Source organism: Vidua macroura, chromosome 4 (assembly GCF_024509145.1).
Source record: "Vidua macroura isolate BioBank_ID:100142 chromosome 4, ASM2450914v1, whole genome shotgun sequence".
NCBI lineage: Eukaryota > Metazoa > Chordata > Aves > Passeriformes > Viduidae > Vidua > Vidua macroura.
The window spans coordinates 4020704-4044100 of NC_071574.1; the positions used below are offsets into that span (position 1 = coordinate 4020704).

The following is a 23397-nucleotide window of genomic DNA, read 5'->3' on the forward strand; positions in this document are numbered from 1 at the left end:
AGTGAAGGCTGGATCCAGCCTTTATGACTGGTATCTGAATTGGGTGAATTGATTACTGAGGGAATAAGTTGAAGGTCTCATAAATGTAGGTCTTAAAAGCAATCAGCTTCAATTCCTACTGCAGTCCCTGTGAAAGTGGAGCAGAAATGCAGATCCCCGCCTCTGGATCCGGGGTGGCTGCTGTCAGGTGCCATGGTGATGTTCTTGAGCTGTGAGGGTGCTGGCAGCCAGCTGTGCACAGCTTCCCTGGGAAGTGCATGTCCGCATTTTGGCTGCTGGCTGAGTGCTTATACAGGTTTGCCACCAACAATCTCACATACTGTTTTCAGGGAAACAACTTCCAGTAAGCAGTTCCAGATTTTTCTTTGTTGTCTCATATTCAGACCACTCTTATACTGCTTAAGCTTGGCCTACCCCTCCCCCAGTGTTTAACGACCCTTTTAGGAACCACAGAAAACCAAGAAACACCTCCTTGGATTTAATACTTGTTTCTTGCTGAAAAGCAGTTTATCATAAGCATGTAGATTCCTGTATAGAGTACCTTGTATGGGATTTTTGTTGTATCGACCTTTGTGCAATATGGAATCTTGTGGAAGATGTGGGTACAGCACTCACATACTAATAGTTAATAAAAAGTTAGATCGTGAACCAAATGAAAGTCACCAGATGTGTGATGAGGTGTGCTTTTATTTTCTGTAGTTGTATTGGTTGAGACTTCTCTGGCTTTGTGGGTTATTTGGCATTGCTTGTGTTTTAGTAGTGAGGGGTTTCAGGTTTGGGTTGGTTTTTTTTTTTGGTGGTTTGTTTTTTGGTTTTTTTTTTTTTGGTTTTTTGTTTTTTTTTTTGTGTTTGGTGTTTTTTGCCTGTTTTTATTCATTTTGTTATTTTTTTTTAAGTTACTAGGATTTTGAGGATTCAAATGTCCTTTGGAGGTATGAGCCAAATTGCTGATTATCTCTTGCTCAGAGCTGCATTGATGGTGTCCATTTTTCCAGGCTCCCAGGGGACTGTGGTAGTGCTTCCTGTCCAGCTACACTGAGCAGCAATAAATTTAGCCCGAGTGAGCCATAATGACAGTACAAGAACCAGAGGACTCCTGACTGCTCCCCAAGAGGGTCTGGCTCTCCATACAGACATCTTCATCCCTCGAGCTGCCAGCCCTGTCCTGACTTCTCCGCCCCCTCTGGGCAACCTGTGACTCCTCATTACCCATTTGCACTCCTGCAGTGCCTGTTTCATGCGGTCATTTCCACCAGTCATTTCCTTCTGATGTTTTTTCCCCTCCAACAAGAAATCAGGGTGCTGTGGCTCAGGAGACAGACACACACCTGACCTGCACAAACAGTACAACTGCCCCTGTGTCACCCTGAGCAGTTCACTGATGTGATCAGGGGCAAGGCTGGCCCCTGATCACTGCTATAGTTTCCTTCCTGAGAACACTGACACTATGCTGCTTTCCAGATCTTTGCAATCCCACTTGGATGGGAGCAGGCGTGGGGTGAAATCTGCAGAAAGCTTTTCATATTAAGGCTGTGTTATTGTTCCACTTCCAGCTTGCAGTTGACAAATACTTACTGCTCCCACCTCCCAAGGGGTTGAATTGTGAGCAGGAAGTGATTGTAAAAGGTATTGTACTCTGAATGAGATCTTAGGAGCTGTAATTACCCTCTAGTGTCCCTATGACTACTGCTGCCAGCGCTGAGCTATTGACAGCCCAGTGTCACTGGAGCTACCTGGTAGCTGTGCCAGCATCGTGAAAACAGGTCCTTGCTGTGAGGCAGAGCTGAGCATCTGTCCCTGCCCTTATTTTGACTGAGGGTGGCAAGATGAAGTACTGCCTGTGTGCAGGAAGGTGTGTTGGTTGGATCTGACAGTGGCCAGGCAGAAATGAGACATCTTACCCACATCTGATGAAGTCACAGCCTCAAATTAGTGAATTCAGCCAAGCTGATGGATGAATATAGATTTATAGGAGCTGACAATCCAGCCACAGACTGATTGAGATGGCACAAAGCACCTGTCCAGCCATGAGCTCCAGCTTCAGTAGGCATGATGTGGATAGCAGTTATTGCTCCATGTGTTTTGCTTTGGCAAAAGTGGCACAGAGCAGGTACAACACCTGTGAGCCTTTGTCCCAGCAGACCATTGGGGAGATGTGCTGGTTTTGCTAGAAGTCATTGCTCAGAGTAGGACGGTAGAAAAATGCTATAAATAGACATGTATAGAGTGTGGGGCTGGCACAGGAGGTAGGAAGTGAGGGATTTTGTGAGCTTGCCTTGCATAGATTTTGGGAAAGGGCACGGTGCATCTTGAGAGTAGGATAAGGTCGGCACCTCCCTTCAACAGTGTCACAGAGACTTCAGTCTGTGATGTCTGAAATAGGTGCCTGAAATAAAGCAAATGACTGGTGCCTTTAAAGTGCCTTTTTTCTCTGGTTGTAGAGCAAACTCCATGGTGGACATGGAATAGGATTAATGATCCTACCCCTGTGCTGACAGGAGGCCAGGGGAGAGGGCTGTTGGTCTTGTGCAGAGGTCTAGCATTAGCAGGTGCCTTGTTTGTGTCTGTATTTCAGGGCCCCTGGACTCAGGCTCCTGTGAGATGCTCTTTTCCAGCAAGGAGAAGTAGCAAATTTTAGAGGATTAGAAGAAATCAAGCCTGTGCATGCCTCTGTGCTGTGACAAACATGCTGGTAATTCCATATCACAGCATTTGTAGCTGTGAGGCTCGCTCCCAGAAGGAGCTGGAATATCAGTGTTGCTCTTCAAACACCTAAAATGTCATCATTAGCTACTGGGCTATGTGTCATGTTAATGCTGTGAATCGCAGACAATGTTTACTCGGGTAACAAAATGAAACTGTGTTATAACACCTGTCACCAGAAAGTGTGGGGGAAAAGGGATTTAGATGTGGATCTGACCATAAGGTAGGAGCTGGTACTGAGTGTTTGGTTGAGTGCTGAGGACATGTGCCTTGGGTCCTGCTCTCATCCTAGTTTTTCCTGCTCCTGTCATTCATTGATCCGTTTCCTTTTGATACTGCTGTCAAAACCCTTAAGTCTACTCAGAAGAGAAGTGCACCAACAACATTAATATTATTAAAATACCCTGGACTGGGGAAAAAATAAAAAAAAAGAGGGAGCAGTGTTTTTTTGAACACTATTTAGTTCTTTAGTTTTTGATGCTGAGCTGTCTTGATCAGTGGAGGAGAGCAGCTGTTATGTTCTTCCTCCACCAGCTGGCTGGCTCTAGTGCCAGTTTGTCTTTTGGCTTTGGTGTCTCTTATCCCTGCTTCTGTCTGCATTCATTTCTTTCCTCCTCATGAACACTACACAGTCCAGACTGTCAAACAGAGAATTGATATTCCTGAATCTTCTTACCTGCCCTGCCAGTCTTCCAGTTTCTGACTTGGCCACATACTCCCCGGTAGTCTGAGGGTGCCAGTTTTAGCCTGGCCAGGCTTCCCTCATCTTCATTCCAGGGACTGTGCATCTTGGTAGGGTAGGACTTGGGGAAATGGCCAGTGGCATTTAAAGCACCCAACAGGCAGCTGCTGCTCCCACCCTCGATCCATTTCTCACCTGTGATGTAGCAACGATAATCCTTAATATTATTTTTTCTTTATAAGGTTAATTGTAAGGCTGCAATGTGTGGGCTGGGGTTTCCTTTCCTTGAAAAACACAGGCACATCTGTTTGGGCAATTTGGCTAATGCCCAAGGATGATCTCTGGAAGGGATTTGGGGCACAGACCTCATTGATGGACCCAGGGCTATTGGAGATTGCAGGGATGTGGGTCAGGTCAGCATGCTGTCAGTGAGCATTGTTGGGTGTGCTGGTGCTGTGGGTGTTTCAAGGCCATTGCAAAGGTGGGAAGTGACCTTGGGGTAGTGGCTGGTGGGGCAATGGGTGACCTGTGTTATAAAAGGGCCAGGCATGCAAAGCTTGGTGTTTATCTCTTTCTTGCACCACAGCACCTGGACATGAGGCAGCACCAGATCTTTGGGGGCTAAGTTAAATGCAGGTTTGACATTACAAAAAAAAAAAAAAAAAAAAAGACAAAACATGATAATTGTTGGAGGTGCTTAAAAAAGGTTGGCAACATGAACTCATATCTGGCTGGATACTCTGGCTGGGGACAGGGGTATAATTTTGACACAGGTCAAAAGGAAAATACATCCCACGGTATCTGCGGCAGGGGTCAGGTGGGGACTTGTGCCATGGGAAGAAGAGGGAAAACATCTGCTGAAGGTATGGGCACAAGAATGAGCGGCTTGATGGTGACCACCTTGAGGCCAAGGGGCTGTGGGGAAAGCAGTGGGGCACAGGAGGAAGGAGAAAAATTATACTCATCACATTCAGCACCTTGCAATCCTCACAGGACAAACACACATGGACTGTGGGCTGGTAATGGGGGGGGGGGGGGGGCGGGGACAGCAGGAGATTGTGAGGATGAAATTACACCCAGCAGCAAACTGACATGTCTGGTTTCACAAGATGCTCTGTCCAGCATGAGGCATGCCATTTGGATGCTGTTTTCTACAGCCTGAGCAAATTTAGATAACCTGCAATCTACAGAGCCCTGGCTCAATCCTGACCCTGCCCAAGTTCCCTTCAGTCATTTATTTCACAGTGCCAGCATCTCCTGTGAATGCCAGCAAAGCTGCAGCCCTGTCCATGCCCCCATGGCACATATTGTGGCCTGAGTTTTCCAGAGCAGAGGTTGGATCCCCTCCCTGTCCAGCAGCTGGAAGGAGCACTGGAATGCTACACTCAGTGCAGAGTGTGGGATGCTCCCTATACACCTCCATTTAGTATTTCCCTTCGTCCTGGCACAAGTGCCTGTGTGGGCATGAAAATAAGACAAGTACTCTCTTTCTAGGCTGGTTTTGTCCTCCTGCCCCAAGGTACAGGACAAGGCTGAGACCTGGCAGGGAAATGGTCCCTGTGGATTTCAGCACCCTGGCCCATGGCACAGGGCAAACTCTGCTCCCAAGGTTAGGTTGCACAGGTTAGGAGGATGCCATCCCTGGGATGGGGTCCAACGCTTGGCGTGGGTGACGCTGTAGTTGTTTGTGTGTGTCATGGCGGGAAGTGTGTGAATGGGATAAATTTAGCAGTCAAAACACAGGGCCAGCACAGTCCGTCATTAACTGCCCTCCTGTCTCGTCATCCTGCAACCACAAGGAGCTTTTTTAGGGCCGGCGTCCTGGTGGAGGCCAGAGGAAGCGTGGGAGGCCAGTTCCCGGTGACACCTCCAGGCGCAGCAGCGCTGCCCGGTGGTGCCATTGGCTGCCCCCGGCCTGGGGCTGGCACTGGCCAGCAGTTAAATGCCTGCCTGGCCACCCTGGCACACACAGCCTGGAGCGCTCCAACACAGGCGGCCAGTTCATCCCTTCCCCAGCACCATAGGAGACGCAGGCTTGCATCACACCTTGAGGTAAAGGTTTCTTTGGGTTGCCTGGAGGGAAAATGGCAAAGTTTGGGAAAAGGGGTTGAAGATTTCCTCACAAGTTTTGGCTGAAAGCAGGAGGCTTATCATCTGGGATGTAGGTGTTGCTTTGTCAGGGAAGAAATCAGGAGTGTGCTCGTTCCAGCATGTTTTGGGTGCAGGGTGATGTTCAGTGTGGTTAGTGTATCCCATAGGGATGAGGTGCTAGGCTGCTTAAAGAAAATGCTTGGAAAATGAGAGCAGAGCTGGAGGAAAGCCCCCCTGCTTTATCTGCCTGCCAGGCAGCAGTGCTGCTGGGGTGCCCACCCAGAGGGCTCTGAAGATGCAGCTCTCTGTGGTGTTATCTCATTGGGATGCTCCACTTTGAAACATTGGGAGATTTTATGAGGCTGTGGGGACCACTCCAGGTGGGAGGTGCAGCTCTGCAGCCCATGGTCTCACAGTGCTGCCCATCTGAGGTGCAGGCTCCTGTCACAACCACTGAGCTCAGCTGGGTGGTGACATTACTATGTCCAGGGAACAGGAAACTCAGGAGAGCTTTCCTGCTCCTTAATGATGCTCAGACAAAAAAATCTGCCAGTACGTGGCTGGGTGTTTCAAATCCTAAACTAAAGGGAAGTTTCTGCACAGGAGGTGCCAGGAGGTGGCACAAGGACAAATCCCTGGCTTGTTTGATGGCACACCAGGCTGAGCACTGTGATTTGGGAGGGCTTTGTGGGGCCAAGTTCCAGCCAGAGGCACATGCAAAGGCTTTGCTCTAGCCTGCAAATATTTCATTCCTTGTTGCAGGCACAGGGACCACAACTGACATGAGGGTTGCATTCCTGGTGCTGCTTCTCTGGGCTGTGGCCTGTGCTTACCCTGTAAGTACCCCCTGGACTGACACTCCCACCCTAAACCCCTTGGTTTTGCTCAGCCAAGGCACACTGATCACTGATCAAATGTCTCCTGGATGTGTTTAGGTGCCTGGCCATGAACCCACCCACCCCAGCGCCCTGCAGGAGGTAAGCCACAGGTGCCCCTGTCCCACAGGGAGCAGCCCCTCAGGGAGCAAGTCTGGGATGGGGAGCCAGCCCTGGGCAGGCATCCTTGGACCAGGAACCTGGGAGGGATCTGCTGCTTCTGTGGGTTTTTGAGCTTTGTCTGTCTGCTCAGTCTTTTCAAGCTGGGTTGGTTTCACCCTGTTTTGACTTGCCTTCCTGAAAAAGTTCCCAGTTCACCTGACACCTTTGCTGTGCTGGCCCTGAAAAAGCAGTTTCTGTGCTCTGAACTAGCCCAGCTTGGGCTTTTCTGGGCTGCCCTTTTGTGGATGGCTACCATTTTATTTTGTATCTGCAGAAATAACTAAAGGGCTGAGGTGCAAGAAATAGAAAAGACTCGAGCTCTTGCATGGCTTGGGAATGAGCAGCAGCAGTAAACGTGCTGTGGTTGGTGTTTAATAAACCAAAAGCACCATGCCATGTTTTGCCTCCAGGATACCGCAAATGAAGATTACATCGGCAAGATGGGCAACCACCTAGATGGTGGAGATGGCAGACATCCTCCTGCCAGTCCAGAGACAGGGGAAAATGCACTTGCCAGGGACCTGACGGGTGGCAATACCGTGGATGAGGAGCTGGGTGAGCTCAGTGGCCAAGATGTGGGAGGCCGAGCTGGGCAGGCTCAGCACGTGAACCAGGACCACAAAGACATGAGTGTCCACAGTGGGAACGACCTTGGTTTCCTGGTGAGTGAGTGAGTGGAATGTTTTGTTCTGCCAGGAAGGCTCCCTTGGCCCCAAAGCTGGCATTGGTCAAGGCTGTTCTTGGCTTTGCATTCATCTGTTTGTCACCTCCATAGGAGGTGGATGCACGTGACACTGATGATGCTGACAACGGAGACCACTACGGCACCAGAGCCAACGCGTTTCCCTCCCACGGCGGCGGGTTCCTGGATGAGGAGGACGACAGTGGGGACGACACCTTCGACGTCAATGGGGAAGAGGAGAGGGGTGAAGGCCCTACCTACGTGGCTGGTGCTGATGGGGCAGGGGAACACGAGCATGATGCTGGCCGTGGGGATGCCGGGGCTGGCGCGGGGCACGGCGACAGCAGCAGCAGCAGCAGCAGCGAGAGCGTCGGGGCAGACCACCGGCGGTACAGGAGCTACGGCTTTGGCCACGCTTACAGGCACAGACGGGCCAGCAGCAGCAGCCAGGAGGAGGAGGAGAGCTATGACTTCCAGGATGAAGGCATGCAGGGGGATGATCCCTCTGTCTTCGATGGCCCAGGCAGCAGCTACAGGTTGCGCCACGCTGGCCCCCGTGCTCTGGGGAACAGCGGGGAGAGTGCCCAGCGGGCTGGCTCCCACCACTGGGAGGAGGGTGACAGCAGGTCCCCCGAGGTGGAGGATGGTGACTCTGGAGAAGACAGCCCATCTGTGGAGAACAACAGTCAGTCAGAAGAGCCTGTTGACAGCCAGTCAGAGGAAAAAAGCTCCAGCCAGTCCAGGGAGGATGGGGATGGGGATGGGGATGGGGAGGATAGCCCCTCCAGGGAAGATGAGGACAGCAAGTCCAGGGAGAGCACTGATGAGCAGTCAGATGAAGAGCCAGGGGAGACCCCGGAGGTGGTGAGAACCTTGAATGAGCACAGCAACAGTCAAACATGGGAACAGCAGGAGGACTGGGATTCTGCTGAGGACAGGAGTGTGCTGTCCACACCTGACAGTGAGTCCAGGGAAGAAGAGGGTGAACTGAGCAAGTCCAGGGAAGATGATGATGACCGGAGCCATTCCACAGATGACACTGTGGAGGAGTCAGAGGAGGATGAGAATGACTCTGTGCCAAGCACATCAGCTGAGAGCCCAGAGTCACCAGAGGACGACAGCAGCCCAGAAGACAACACAGGTGAGGACAGCAGGTCCACAGAGAGCGACAACAGCGAGTCCCAGGAAGATGAGGATGACATGGAGAGCCACTCCCAGGAGGATACCACCCGCGAGTCCAGCAGCCACGGGGATGACAGCTCCCTGCAGAGCCTGGAGAGTGGGAGCCACAAGCAGCGGCTGGGTGCCCTCCGCCACAGACCTGCTGCTGACTATGATGACAATGACTGCCAGGACGGGTACTGACCTGTGCCCCACGGCCTCAGCGGCATGGGGGGTGTGGGGGGAGGAGGGGTTAATTTATTTGCCATTTAGCCTGGTTCACTTCTTCTCAAGAAGGTGCTGTGGTTAAAATGGAGTTGGGCTTGCCAGGGCTAGGCCTGGGCACGCTACACAGGAAGTGAAAGGGTTGCCAGGCACAGGGAAAACACTGAACCACAGCAAGAAAAGGTATTTTCTGTATCAAACTGGAGAGCAGCTGAGAGCTGTGAATGCCAGCAGGGTGATGCTGTCCGCTTGCCCCAGGGGCACAGTGGTGGCTTGGCACTCCTGGGCATGCTGGGCAGGTCCCTGCGTTCACCCCTGTGTTTACCTACCACTGCCCTAAACACATCTGCCCAGACTGCAATTGGAGCTTTCCATTAACTCCATGTCCAGCACATAAAAAGGAAAAGCTACAGCTGGTGTGCACACCTGGTGCACGGGCACGGCAGGGTGTGAAGTACCACTTCAGGATGGGATGTATGTAATATTTTTTATTATTTTGTAAGAAATGTACAGAAAACATTATACTGTATCCTTTTTGCACTTGTATTTCAAAGCTGAAATATACCCTGTCGATTTCTTTAATCACCATTAAAACCACCAAACTCCACTGGTAGTGTGGTTTGAGGTGCTGCTGGTTTTTTCTCCTGGGTGTGTCAGGGGCTGCAGTTTGGGGCTGGACCAGAAGGAGCAGGAAGCAAAGGGCAGGATTTTTGTGTGGGGAGCCACAGCATGGCAGGAGGAGGGGGAAAGCAAAAGCTGAGGGTGCTCCCACTCCCTCTATTTCCAGGTGCCCCAAAGGCCACCCCTGCCTCTTGGTGAATCCACAGTGGGGTGGAAAATCTGGCTGATGACCCCAGTGAGCTGGGCCTGAGGCTTTGCCATATTAGGGCCATCACCTCCTGCAATGTGACCAAGGGTTGTGCTGCTCTTCCCGAGGTGTTGGAAAGGTGTCCCAGGGCATGAGGACTCTTCTGGTCCACTGGCTCTGTGTGCCCATGGTGGCCCCTGGTACCAGGTTCCCTGCGGTAGAGATGCAAGTGAGCAAGGTAAAGGTGTTACCACGTGTAAAGCCTGTTTTACTCTATGTGATATTTGGTTGGTTTTTTCCCTCCTATTAGCAAGTAAACATCATGTTATTTAAAGTCACATTATTTTAAATGCCACCCAGGCCCTTCTTCCTTGTTCATGTGCGCAAGACAAGCAGTACAAGGTGGGTTTCGATGCTGACAGGTGAAGCCTTGGGCTGTTGTGCCACTGTGCAGTTTTACAGCATGGAGTTGTGGCTCTGCAGGGGACAGCCCCCAAGGGGCCAGGGTGAGTGGGTACACTCCCTTCAACTGTCAAGTCTCAGAGGTGTCACTGCTGAGCGCTGCATTACCAAATTCAAGAACCAGTAAAAAAACGAAACATTTTTCTGCTACTTATAGCAGAACCACACTTAATTTGTAGCCTGTTTCCAGCACTGTGAAGGCTGGGAGCTGAGCAGCTCCTGGTTTTTCTGGAAATTATGTTTTAATTTTCACCCTGTGTAAACCTTTTTCTGCTTCTGTATGAGATCAGCTCTGAAACTTGTGGCTTCCCCATGCTGCTGCCTTGGGAATGAGCCTCTCTCCTGACCCTTCATCCCCTCCAGTCCCCACTTCACTGTGAATACCTGAGCTGTGACGTGGCCCTTATTTTTTGGACCCCTCGCATCAGTTGTGTGAATAGCTGGGGATACTGTGATGGCAGTGATGCCTGTCAGGGTCATGGGCACCAAAATTCTGGGGTGCAGCCCCTCCACTGGGGTGAAAGACGGCAAGCATGGCTGTCTTGAGTTTCCCTGTCGCTGTGGTTTAAAGTTGTAGTGATGGCGTGCTTGTTGCTGCGGGGCAGGCAGGGCTGGGAGCTCTCCCGTGACCAGCAAGCGGTGCTGCTGCTCAAGACAGCGGCGACATTCTGGTGCCGCCTCTGTCACAGGGCTGGGTCACATTCCGGGGGCCATCGGAGGTGAAGTTCGCGTAGGACAGCTGGTGGGGGTGGGGATGGAGCAGTTTCTTTCGAATTCCTCCAGGAAGAGGAGTGCAGCTCCGCAGTGAGCCCAGCCTGCGAGAAGGACGATCGAGACGTTTCAGGAGTGGGGTGAAACTGCTTCTTGCAAATTTGTCCATGACCCTGTGTCCATCCTCATCCTTGTGGGAATGGTGCTAGGGTGCACAGCAACCTGGCACAGCTGGGCAGGAGACTGCGTGTCCCCGTCCTCCTCATTTCATGCATGGAGAGCAAAACTGGATTGATTTGGGTTCAGCGTGAGCGGGAGGCAAGAGTGCCTTGCAAACAGGGCTGAGGGTATCCAGCTGTGTGTTCCTGGGGACGTGCTGCCACCGCACTCGTGTCCTGGACAGCAACGCCCAAAACTTGCCTCCCGCTGGCTGGCTGCTCCCCAAAAACCAGGGGAGCCCGTGCCAGAGCTGACTGCTGCCTGCCGGTCCTGCCAGGACAGCTTCCCACGGGACCATCCCTCCCGGGTATCGCCCTTCTCTGGGAAAACCTCCTGCTTGGCCGCAGGGAGGGAGCCACTCACATTGGGCCCATGCAGGGATTTGCCCAGAACCTATCAAGGACATCTGCAAGGTTTTGGGGGACACTGGTGGTATTGGACTATCCCTATCAAATGCTGTTCATCTGTGTATGAGCAGGGCCACCCTGCTTGATGATGGGTAGGACTTCACAGGGTGAGGTTTTGGATGGACAGAGGGAGTGTGACCAAAAAATGCTTTCTGGGAGGATTTAAAGGCATTTTTGGGAGTTTACGTGTTTGATTTTTGCGCCACGGGTCTGTGCACTGTGAACATTGGAGGGGGAAACTCCTGCTCTCTGCTGTTGGGCTAGCAGGACAAGCAGCTGGGAAGGTCAGCCACAGGCTCTGCCATCTCTGGAGATGTTCCTGCCTCCAGTTTCAGGATGATTATGTGATGAAGTTGTCAGATTCATTTTTCCTGATGGGTTAGGCAGGGATAAAAAATGCCCACGTCAATGTATGCTTTTATTATCCACCCACGTGACATTCTTTGTGCATTGGGGGTGGCCTCCAGAGCTGAATGCAGCAATTTAGCCAGAAATCAGCATTGGGTTTTAAAGCAGGTATTTTTGGATCCATTTGGGTTTTTGAAAACATGAGTTTGCATAATCTTAAAATAAAGGTTTCTTGTGTTGGGTTTTTTCTTTTTTTTTTTTTCTTTTTTTTTTTTTTTGGTCCTTTCTAAGAAGAAAAAATTCTATTTTTAATAAGTAGCTGGTGTGGCTGAAGTGGTGGGAGGCAGCAGTGCTGAGCCTGGCTGTGGCAGCTGAACTTGGGGCAGCCACGGCATACAAGCTGTACTTATTCAACCCTATTATTTTCCTGGATTTGGTGGGAGAAACACAGAGACCCCTGCACTTGCAGACCACCTCTCCATCCAGCAGTGGCTTTTTTCATGGTGCAGACAAATTTCCTGAGCTTCCCATGGTGATCTGAGTTCCACAGCTGGCTGCAGGGCTTTTCCTTGGCCTGTGTTTGTCTTTAGCGAAATGGGAATATCTGTGGAAGAAACAATGATAGAATCACAGAATGGTCTTGGTTGGAAGGGACCTTAAACACCATCTCAATTCAACCCCCCTGCCATGGGCAGGGACACTAGACCAGGTTTCTCAGAGCCCCATCCAGCTTGATCTTGAACACTTCCAGGGATGGGGCACCTACTGCTTCTCTGAGCAACCTATTCCAGTGCCTCACCACTCTCACAGCAGAGAATTTCTTCCTAGTATTGAATCTAAAACTTCCCTCTCTCAGTTTGAAGTCATCCCCCCCTTGTCTTGTCACTACATGCCCTTGTAAGAAACTTCTCTTCCTCTTTCTTGTAGGCTCCCTACGAGGTCTGATGGGATTGTCTCTTCCGTGCCCCCTGTGATGGAATTCTGTTGTGGGAACCACTCCTCTCCAAGCCCAGGAGAGTTTGATTGCGTTTCTCTGCCCTTTTCAATGGGGAGGAAAAACCTCTGACGGAATCAGCGAGGCCATCAATCTGAACAAAAGAAATATCCCAGACATGGGAAAACAGCCTTTGACCTCAGTGAAACCCCAAAATGTTACAAACTTTTTGAATGCTTGAAGGAATTTTTTCTTCCAGCTCCCTTTACTGCCATGCACTTTGATGGCAAATAACTTTCCCATCTCTGGCTCAGCCATGTCTTGGGAGTTTTCTGGTCCTCCCATCTCTGCCCCAAGGAGCCGGGCACCACAGGATGATACAAGTAAGGTGTGTTAGCATCCACCTGTACTGCATCCCCCCAACTCATGATGGAAACCTTAAAGCTTCAGAGTGAGCAAGTGGATTGCAGTTCAGTTTTTTCCTGTTTCCTGAAATGCAAAGCTGCAAAGAGCTGTTGTATTTTAGCAGAAGGCATCAGGTTACTGAACACAGGGGCAGAAACTGCACCTGGGGGGCCGAGGCAACACCTGCCCTTTCTGTCCTAGACCTGATGTTGTTTCACCTGCAGAGCAACAAGTAGTTTCATGACAGTGTGAAAACTTTGCAAAGCCACCTTTTAAAAAATGGAAATGAGTGCCTGAGTGTTGAGGTACTTTTTGCAGAAGCCACCTACTTCTCTATGTATTTAGGCCAGTTTGGATGGGGCTTTGAGCAACCTGGTCTAGTGGGAGGGGATTAGGACTAGATGAGATTTAAGGACCCTTCCAATTCAAAGCATTCTGTGATTCTGTGATTCTGTGATATGTGGATACAAACATCACTCTTCTGCAACTGATGTGTGTGCACAATAACAAATAACCAGTGCAAGAGCAGCAGTTCCTGCTGACACATGCAGCACACTCCACTTCTGCTGCAAGTGGGGCCTTTTTAATGCCAGACTCAGGGGTTTTACCAAGTTAGAGCAGTATGTGCAGTGGCAGGGAGGTAGGCAGCCATCACCACTGCAGCACAGAAGAAGTGTGCTTCCACGCCATCCAGATGCCTGAGGGTCCAAGGACACTGATTTAACTTTGTTAGAGAGCTCAGCTCCTGAGCTGGGTGTGCAGGAGGTTGGTTGTTACTTCTGCAATGAACACAGGCTATCTTCCTGCTTGCCTCCTGAAAATAAGGCCTTTTGGGGGGTTTATTTGGCTTTTTCTCTTGAGGATGTGTTTGAGAGCTCTCATATGTAGATGGAGGCAGAGACAGCGGGGGGGACCAGACCTGGTAACTTGCTCTGGCTGATGAGGAGTTTCTTGTTCCTGAAAAAAAAGAAAAGCAAACAAACAGAAACAGAGGAGATCCAATATACAGATATTGCTCAAACACGTGAGGGCCTGGGTGGTGGCGAGTTTGGGATTTGAGATAATGCTGCAACCTAGCCTCAGTGATTTGCTAGGTTTGGTTCCCAGAGTTCAGGGTGCTTCAAAATGCTCACATTACAGAGCTGCTCCTGGCCTGCATTTTGCCAGGAAATAGAATTAATTTCCTTTTTCTGGTTTCTGCTCAGAGAAAATGGAAAATCATGCAAAACATTCAGTTGCAGAGGGCAAATATATAAAGGTTGTGTACTGATAATGGAGTGCATTTTAGATATTCTCCCCTCACACTTTTATTCTAAAATTGGACGTTGGCAAAAGAATAATGAGCTGGGTGTGCAGCTGATACTGGTTTGCATTTGTGTTTGTGCTCTGAGAGGTAAGGGGAAAGAGAGCCATTCCTTATTCTTGTGCTGTTGCTCCCTCTTCTTGCTCATCGCTTCTCTCCCCAGCTGGTGACCGTGGCAAACACACTCCTGTCCCTGATAGGGCAAGCTCTGCCTCAGGTGACCCCTATACGGGTTTTGGGGGTGCCCTGGCCGCTGAGCTGCATGGCAGGGGTGCCCCTTTCCCTGGCTGCAGCAGCACCTTTGTCTCTTCCCATCATGCTCAAAGTGTCCTTCTGGTTTTGTTTTCTTTACTTATTTTTGGGCCTGAGGTTTCCTTTCAGAATAACTGCAGGGCATGGAAATAGGACGGTGTGGCCTCAGCCCTGCAGTGTGCCTGGGTAGGGCAGGGGCACTCTGCTCTGCTCATTTACCACCCTGCAAAAATAATAACTAAATTTGGACTTAGAAGCCATGTCAGCCTGAGCCAGACAGGGACACTCTGACCCTGAGGTCCTCAGGGGCTCAGGCAAGTACACCCAAACTGTACAGGGTGCCCTCGCTGGATGCAAGCTGCAGCACAAAGCTCAGGCCAGCAGCTGCTGCAAACCCCACCTTCCACTAGACCACATTGGTTAAAACTCCATCCTTTGGAGGCAGATAAGCTGTTCTATGTTTTGTTTCCAGCAAGGTGATACCATTTCATAAAGCTTTCAAAGCCTGCAATCGCTTTTAATAACAGATTCCTTTCAGACAAAAGGGTGATTCCTCCAAGCCCTGCCACCTTGGAGAAACAGAGTTTTTGCAAAAGCAGTAAGAGACCAATGCTCCACGCCTGCCATGTGATTATTTTTAAAGTAATAAAAAAAAGTAAATTTCAAATGGAAATGTTTTGGATGTGCTGGCTGATTTCCCTGCTGGTCTCCCACCATGGTGCTGGTGAGGTTGCTGCTGCTGGCAGCCTGCCTGGGCAGCACCCACTCCAGGAGCTAAACATAGGGGCTGGCTGCACAAAGCACTTCGGCACACGTTAATTATCCTGGTGCTTTTTAGGGATCTTGGGTGAAATATGTGTTTTTATAGCCAGTTTTCCATAATTTTTTTAAGCAGCCTGGAGCAGAAGCCCTTTAATTACATTAAAAATTGCCTCCCACCAGGACTGTCTGTTCCCAAGCCCTGACGAAATTTTAAGCTCAAAGCCGGGCACATGCTCACTGCTTTCCTAGGCCAGGCAGCTTAGGACAGCAGCGTTGGCACCAAAGAACTGCATGGCTGAGGTTTTTTCTTTTTCTTTTTTTTTTTTTTTTTTTTTTTTTTTTTTTTTTTTTTTTTTTTTTTTTGTGTGTGTGTGGGTTTTCCTGGCACAAGGTGTCAGCTGAAAGCCATTGCCAGCTCCAGGCCTCCCTTATAATTAGGACTCTTCACAGTGACACAAGGGGCTTTGAAGCCCACAGGGCAGCTGTGCTCTGCAGCCCCAGGGGTTGCATGGTGGGCATGTGGCATGGTCTGCTGCCAGGGACCCTCGGGGGGCTATGGGGGACCTCTCCATCCCCAGAAACAAGTTATGTGCATAGTGTTCCATCAGCAACTATCAAATCCCCATCATGTACCTCTGCAGCCCTGTACCTTCTGGGCTCCCCTGCATGTAGTTGAGGCTAATTTTGAGAAGAACATTCAGGTATTTCATGGCAAAGTGGATTTTTCTGTCTTAAATAACCACAGTTTTACCACTGGCTAAGCTGACCATTACAGATCTGCCTGAAGGCATTTATTTTTCAGCACCTCTCTTCCTTCTCTTCCTTCTCAGGCTGTAGTTCTGAAAGCATCAAGTGGGATTTGCAGCTCTCCTTGCCACTACAGGAAGCAAAGTTGCATTTGGTGAGGAGTCATTCCCTGAACTGCTGCAGCCCAGATGTGCAGGAGCTTAGGGGCCTTTGCTGAGGAGTGCAAGAAAAATCTGGGAAAGAAAGAGCAGAGGTGCACTGGAGAGCTGGGTGGATGAAATTCAAGCAGGAAATGATAAATATAGGTAAAGGAGAAAAGACATCCCTGCAGAGGTGGGTGCAGGGAGCAGCATCCGCTTGCTGTATCCTGTCACCGAGGTCCCCAGTGTGATTTGAGTGCACATGTGGATGGTGTTTTTCCATTTCCCCCCCACTCCCAGGCAGTTATTCTGCTTTGCTGGGGACATACACAGATTTCAGATGAGCAATGCCTGATTTTTGAGAGGAGGGGACTGGGCTGGCCCCTGTGTGGGTCTGTGTAGTTTGCAGGGCATTAGAAACAAAGCAGACATGCATTTTGTAGCGGAAATGGTTCTCAAAGGGGCACTGGTGACACCTGTATCTGAGTCCCCTTTTTGTTCCCTGCCCTTATCAAGGCCTTTGCAGGCATCCTGAAGAGAGAGGTTGTTTTTTTTTTTTTGGTCTAACGGCTCTGCACAAGTGGCTGTGGGGCTGGGCTTTTGAGGTCGGTCTTTTTGTCTACTTGAAAAAACAGTGACAGAATTTCCCAAAAAGGGAGGTAGACACTCCCCAGGAACAGATTTCCCAATATTTATTTTAATTAAAACCCCAAGTGTTATTATACCTTGGCCTCCCAGCTGCACATCTGAGGCCAGACCCTCAATTAAGTGGCGCAGTGCAAACCTCTCTGGGTTTGGCAGAGGCATGGGGCGCTATGTTTGTGCACCAAATCTGCCAGCGTTGAAGTTTTGGAGGGTTTTTGGTGCATGCTGGAGAGCTGGCGTCACTCCGGACAGGGCGGTGACTGGCTTGGGGGGAGCAAAGCCAGACCTTATATCCCAGCAGGGCAGCAGCGGGAGGAAATCTGTGCCAGCTGACTCCGTGGATAGCTCTCCGTGCTGCGGCAGGGTAAGCTTGCTGCTGCTTTTCCCAGCTGGGTTGTGCATTGATGTCTGCTTTTTGCAGGGAGATGGGAGGGTCAGCTTGCTGGCAGGATTGGGGTGCTGCTTTTAGTCCTTTCCTGGATCTGTGGCTTCATGAAGCACTTGGGTGGAGGGGATGAGCATCCAGAGCCTTGCTGTGAGGTTTGTTGTATAGCCTGAATTAAGCAAAAAGAAGCAAACTTCAAGCACAGATAAATGTAATAATTCCCTACAAGCACAGCTGGTACTGGGTTTAGGCAGAGGAAGGGTAGGAGAAAGGTAGGTTAGTGGGCCTGACTGAGCTCAGGGGGATGCTGGGAGCATTGTTCCCTGGGGGAAGGCTGGGGTGCTGCTGGAAGGATTGAGTGTGCTCCTTTCTCCTTGATGCAGGAGGGCAGGCTGGGTTTTGGTGCTTTGGGTGTGCAGCTCAGACAGCCCAGAGCTAAGTCTCCTCCAGCTAAGCTTGTGTGGGGCTCTTTGCATTGGTGCCTTGCCACTGCTATTTTTGCCAATGGCAGGCTGTGAAGCCAATTCTTTCCATTATTTGTTTGCTTGTTTGTTTTTCCTCAGTGAGGTTACACTGTCTGTGGTGTAATTCCCAGGAGCACTGCTTCCCGGGCAAAGCCCAAGCAGATCTTGGAGCTATGGAAGGGTGGCCACGGTGGGCAGTGCTCCCAGCTGCTCCTGTTGCATCTCCAGTGGGGCTTGGCTTTCTCCCCTCCCTTAAGGGCAATGGGGAAACAGGAATAAGTCATCCTTTTCCAGGAAAGCTTTGAGTTCACTACATGGTGAAACTTGCTTTTCTGGTATTTTGTAGCTTCTAGAAAAAACAAAACCTATTCATGGAAGTTGAGGCAGATCTTTAAAAGTAAGAAGAAAAAGAAATAATTGGGTCTACGGAGGGGTTGGGTGACCTCACCAAGAAAGGCTGGAGGTCAGCCTTTCTTCTCCCCACTCACCCATGTGGACACAGACACGTGGATGGTTTGGAGTGGTGTTGCTGCTTTCTAGCTGAAAAGCAAGCCCTCCGTGTGTTTTGGTGTTCCTAGAGACAGCAGCCATGAGGAGTGTCCTGGTGTTTGTCTGCCTGGTGGGGATGGCGTGCACCTTCTCGGTGAGTGCCAGGCGAGGGGGGACCCCACGGCCTTGCCAGGAGTGCTGTGGGGCGTGTACCAACCCACCCTTTCCCCCAGGTCAAGAGCTGGCTGCGGCGACCCAAGCTGGATGACTCGGAAGAGAACGCGGTAGGGTCTCCCCCACCCTGCGTGCCTAGTCCCACACGGGGCTGATCTTGAGGAAGAGCACATTTTGGTGGCTCCTCTACCCAAGACCCCAGACTGATGGGATCTCCCCCTCCTTTTCCTGGTAGGTTTTCAAGAGCCAGCACCGGCACTACCTGTACAAATACATCTACGTGTATTCCCCGCAGCGACGGTACCAGGTGGGTGCTTCCGAGGGGTTGCTGCTGCTTTGGCACCCTCCAAATGCAGAGATTTTGGCCCAAATGAGATAGAGGCATGGCCTGTGCCCTGTTGGCATGGCCTGTGGGCATGGACACAGAACATTGTATTTGTGACACCACCGGGAACCCACCCACCCGCCTCCAATTTGGTTTTTCCTCTTCTTAGGGCAGTGACTCATCTGAGGAAGAGGGGGATGGCTCAGAGGAGGAGGAAGAGGGGGTGAGTATGGCAAACCAGCAGCCTGCAAAACAACTACGGGAATTTGGGAACTTTCTTTGGTTTTGTAGTCTCTGCTCATCAGCATTTGTGGTCACTGACTTCCCACAGGTTTGCACTCTGGATACAACTGGATTTTCTACTCTGGACCCTTTTTTTTTTGGTGATATTTTCCTTTTGCTTTCTGTTTTCTTCCTGGGCAGGGGTTGCACCAAACAACCCTGAGACAAATTCTCTGGGTTTCCATTTCCAGCAGCTCAGAAAGGAGCAGGACAGGCCAAAGGACAGAACCAGGGAGGTTCACACAAGGAAGAAGGTGCTGTTAGGAACTCCTCTTACCTTCCTCTTTCAGAGTCTGTTACCCCTATGGCACTGAGAATATCCCTACGGAAAATCCAGTTATGCTCAGCATGTGTGTCTGTGGAGTGATGCTATATTGGGAAAGTCCAATTTGTACCAGTCAGATGGTAAAGCTGCTCCTGTCTGCTGGATTACTGTGAGCTTGGGCACCTCTGTAGTTGTGAGAGCCAACTCAGGTCCAAAATTAAATGTAAGGGGTTACAAAGATCTTTTGTGCCTCATCGGGCTGCAAATGCTCAAAAATAGTCCATTTGGTCTCAGGCACACAGGTGCTTTGAAATAAGGATTTGGTATGCTTAGAATCCTGTGTGTCACACCTAATCAAGTCTTTTATTTTTCTATTTTTTAAAAGTTATTTAATGAAAGCTGGGGAATCCCGGTTTGGGGACCTGTCAGGGCTTGGGATATAGCATGGGGTTGGCCCCTGTGCCAGCCCTGGCACCTCCCTGCAATTTGCTCCATTTTATCTGTTTCTCTCCCCTACCACTGCAATCTCTAGGGATAAATTTGAGCAGTGGGATGGGCAGCAAAAGGTGGAATTTCATTTCTCAGGAAGAAATTAACTGGTATGCAGGAATGTAGCTGCTCTTTAGGTCTGCCCTTTTCATTTTGAGGGCACCAGAGCAGTGGCTGTTCCCATGCAGGGATGTGCCTTCACTGGCAGGGTGGTCAGCAAGATGAATTGTGCTGAAAGGCCCCAAGGTCAGTAATAGGTATGTAAAAAGCATTATATTGGCTGCTGTATAGGGAGCATCGCTTCCACTGGCACAGCTGGCTGCACTGTGCAATTTGATGGCTCTCCTATTGGAGAGGAGAGCAGCCTGGATTTTCTCTGCCAGCAGGTGCACCTGTATTTCAAGGTCTGATGTGGCCCAAAATGCCCAGGTAGCCGTCCTTGGTCTTGGCATGTGAGCAGCAGGGGTTGCCCAGGGCAGCGATGACACTGACCCCAGGTCTCCCTGCCATGGCTGGGCTCATTTGCTGGTGCCAACAAGCTCCACCTCCCCGGCTGGGCCCTGGGTGAATTGCCCCACCAGTTCCCCAGTGTCTGCTCCAGGCTCTGTTTGCATTTGGGTTATTCCTTACCCTTTTTTTAGCCGTGCACCCCACGGCTGATACACCCCAGCTCTGCTGCTGATCTCTGGGGCCAAGTGTTGCCAGTGGCCGATTGCTGGTGGGGTTTGGGCTCACGCCTGGCTTTGAGCCATCACGCTCTCACTGACCGTCCACACACGACATGCAGTGTGTCCGCATGTAGTGTGCCTGTGGCTTTCTTTGTTTACTGGAAACTGGGGGAGGTAACTTCAGAAGAAAACCTTTGCAAAGCAAAACGTGGAGCCAGAATGGAAACACCCGACTCCAGCCACCACCACATAATTGCACAGCTCCAGTTGCCCTGCTGCAGCTTCTACATTTCAGCCTGGAACAAGACCTGTGGGAAAGCAGGGAACTCAGAGCAATGCCCAAATGCTCTGTGTGGATGCTCTGTACCCCTCTCACTGCTGGGAGGCCTGAGCTCCACCCCAGCTGCTGACCCCCTGCCCTGTCCTGTCCCTGTCCTTGTAGGAGCCATTTTATGCTGGCACCAAGGCAGCTGGACACCCCGCTGGAGTAGCCCCTGAGGACTGCCAAGGTGCACTGACAGGAGATGTCACATCCCCCCAGCAGGTGTGGTCTGGGGAGCTAGAGGGAGCACCCATGGGGAGGGGACTGTTCACTGCATGCTTGCTTGCACCCATGGGATGGCCTGCACCCTGTTTCTGCTTGAGGGGTTGCTGTGGAAATACCTATAGCTGGACCAAGCTCTGGGCATTAACCTGGGGTTGGAAGGGGTACCCCAAAAAGACAGTCCTGCCATGCAATGTGTGGGGGGATGCTCAGCTGTGCCCATACCTGCCCCTTTCCACATGGAGCTGCAGCCTCCTGACATCCGAGTAATGCTGTGCTGTCTTCCCTCTGCCAGGGCAAGGGCTGCCAAAGGATCGGGCAGAGGACTGCCAGCAAGAAGGAAGACTCTGAAAATGAAGACAGTGATGAGAATGAGGAGAATGAGGAGGACGAAGAAGTAGATGAGAATGAGAATGGTGTCAATGGCACAAGCACCAATACCACAGAGAGTATTGGACCTCATGGCAATGGCACTGTGGTGGCTCAGGAGGGCACTGGTGAAGCTGAGGAAGAGGAGGAAGAGGAGGAGGAGGAAGAAGAAGAAGAAGAGGAAGAGGAGGAGGAAGAGGAAGCTGAAGCCACCACCATTGCAAGCACCACCAATGAAGAGGGTCTGACACAGGCGACCACTATGGATGACGGGGGACCCACAGATGTCACCACAGATGGCACCACAGCTGGGGAGCTGTGGGAGTATGATGTGACAGCCAGGGACCACAGCCGGGGGGACGAGGGCACCACTGAGGGTGGGTACGCGGAACAGGATGAGTATGCACGCGGGGACAGCTACCGGGCCTATGAGGATGAGTACGGCTACTACAAAGGGCACGGCTACGATGTGTATGGCCAGGATTACTACTACAGCCAGTGAGCAGGGGGGACAGCCCTGCCAGCCCCAGCCACTCAGGAAGGTGCATTTGAAAGCTCTGTGGAGCCACCGCATGCCAGAGGGGATGCCAGGCATCTTTCCATGCACATTGGCTCCGTCCCAGGCTTTTTTTTTTTTTGTATCTTGCCAAGTGAAATGAAATGAAATGAAATGAAATGAAATGAAATGAAATGAAATGAAATGAAATGAAATGAAATAAAGCAACTGAACTGAGCTTGTTGGTGACAAAAGGTTTGCTGCCAAGTTTTCCAGGGTCAGTGGAGCAGCACGGCACTTGGTGAGGGGCTGAGGGGCTATGGTTGCCTGTGATGCTTAGGGCTGAATCTTGTTATTCCAGCTCAGGTGCACATGAAAGGAGGGAGGAACAGCAAGGCTAACATTGAAAGCTTCTGTAGAGTACCCTCTGAAAAATGAAATAGTGCTCTTAGGGACACTGCTGTGGGGTTACAGCCACATTTTATGTAAAGTTGATGTGAATTTCCAATACGTGAGCAGTGATAACTTTATCATGTCTTCTATTCCTTGGTAATGTGCCTCCCATGGCCTGACCACACACCAGGCAATGTCAATAAGGGTAAACCCATTAATTTCTCTTTCTGTGCATCACTAGCTTTAGATGCACACCCCTGTAATGAGGGCTTTGCTTTGTCCCTGCACCAGGCATGTGGATGCAAGGCTGGGCAACTTGGATGTGTGTCTTGGAACACCAGTACTGCAGCCTAAAATGTCCCTGTCACACAGCCTCATTCCCAGAGCAAGGTAGGGCTGTCCCAGTGACAGTGGTGTATCCACTCCCCTCCTCCATCAGCAATGGGGATGCCTAGCTGGGAGTCCTCAGGATTCCTGCTCAGGGTCACTTCTCAACAGGAGTGTGTCCCTGGCCAACTGGTGATCTGCATTATGGATAGGGATAGAACAAATCCCACTGGGTTCCAGGCAGATGCCACCATCTGGGAATAGTGATGGCCCTCATGCACAGTTTAGGTACTGCGCTGCTCTTGAACTCCTAGGAAGGAAACCTGAGTTCAGCTCCTGATGCAGGTCCAACTGCAGAACTAGTCTATTCCTGTATCAGCAAGTTGCTGGCCATTGTACAAAAGTACTTATGTATGCCAAAGCCAGGCTGCAGCTTCTGGGGAGGCAGGAGGTGCTGCCTGCGACGTTGGCACCCCTGGGGACAAATCCCTATGGCGGCACTGAGGAGCCCTGCACGCACTCATGGCTGGTGTGATGGAACACAAGAGTTCCATCACCCACATCCCCAGGGGGTGCCCAGATACGTCAGGGAACTGGCATGGACAAAGGGCCCTGGCACTGCCAGGGGCTGGGTCCCGTTCCTACAGGGCGCCTAGCCCAGTCCCATGTGCGTCAACCCTCGGGCATCTGTCAAAGGCTCTCCTCCAGGAGCCAAGGCACATGGGCTGGCTGCCCTGTGGGGTGGCATCTGACTGCCACTCCCTGGCTGGTGGCAAGGGTCAGTTTCCTGCTGGCTCCAGGATTTGCTCCTGCTTGAGGCTGGATGCTGATGGTTTAAGCATTTCTGGTGATAATGGGGAGTCATGTCAGCTCCCAGGGTTTGGGTTAGGGCAGAGTGGAGAGTGGGATGGGAGCTGCTGTCACCACCACCGCAGTGACTGCCTGAGCCAGGCTGGCCACAGCAGTGGGAACCCTTCTTGGCAAGGGTGTAGGTGACCAGCAA

At 50.9% G+C, this 23397-nt stretch overlaps 2 protein-coding genes across 2 annotated transcripts; both read left to right on the top strand.

Annotated features, from left to right (window-relative positions):
* Positions 1-6237: 6237 nt before the first annotated feature.
* Positions 6238-9224, top strand: LOC128806397 (dentin matrix acidic phosphoprotein 1-like). The gene is made up of 4 exons (XM_053975914.1): positions 6238-6312; positions 6412-6453; positions 6924-7175; positions 7289-9224. The coding sequence occupies exons 1-4, from the start codon at positions 6259-6261 to the stop codon at positions 8558-8560; spliced, it is 1620 nt and encodes a 539-aa protein (XP_053831889.1). The 5' UTR covers positions 6238-6258; the 3' UTR covers positions 8561-9224.
* Positions 9225-16769: 7545 nt separating this feature from the next.
* Positions 16770-21911, top strand: IBSP (integrin binding sialoprotein). The gene is made up of 7 exons (XM_053975694.1): positions 16770-17088; positions 18152-18216; positions 18296-18346; positions 18472-18543; positions 18731-18784; positions 20708-20809; positions 21105-21911. The coding sequence occupies exons 2-7, from the start codon at positions 18163-18165 to the stop codon at positions 21678-21680; spliced, it is 909 nt and encodes a 302-aa protein (XP_053831669.1). The 5' UTR covers positions 16770-17088; positions 18152-18162; the 3' UTR covers positions 21681-21911.
* Positions 21912-23397: the final 1486 nt, after the last annotated feature.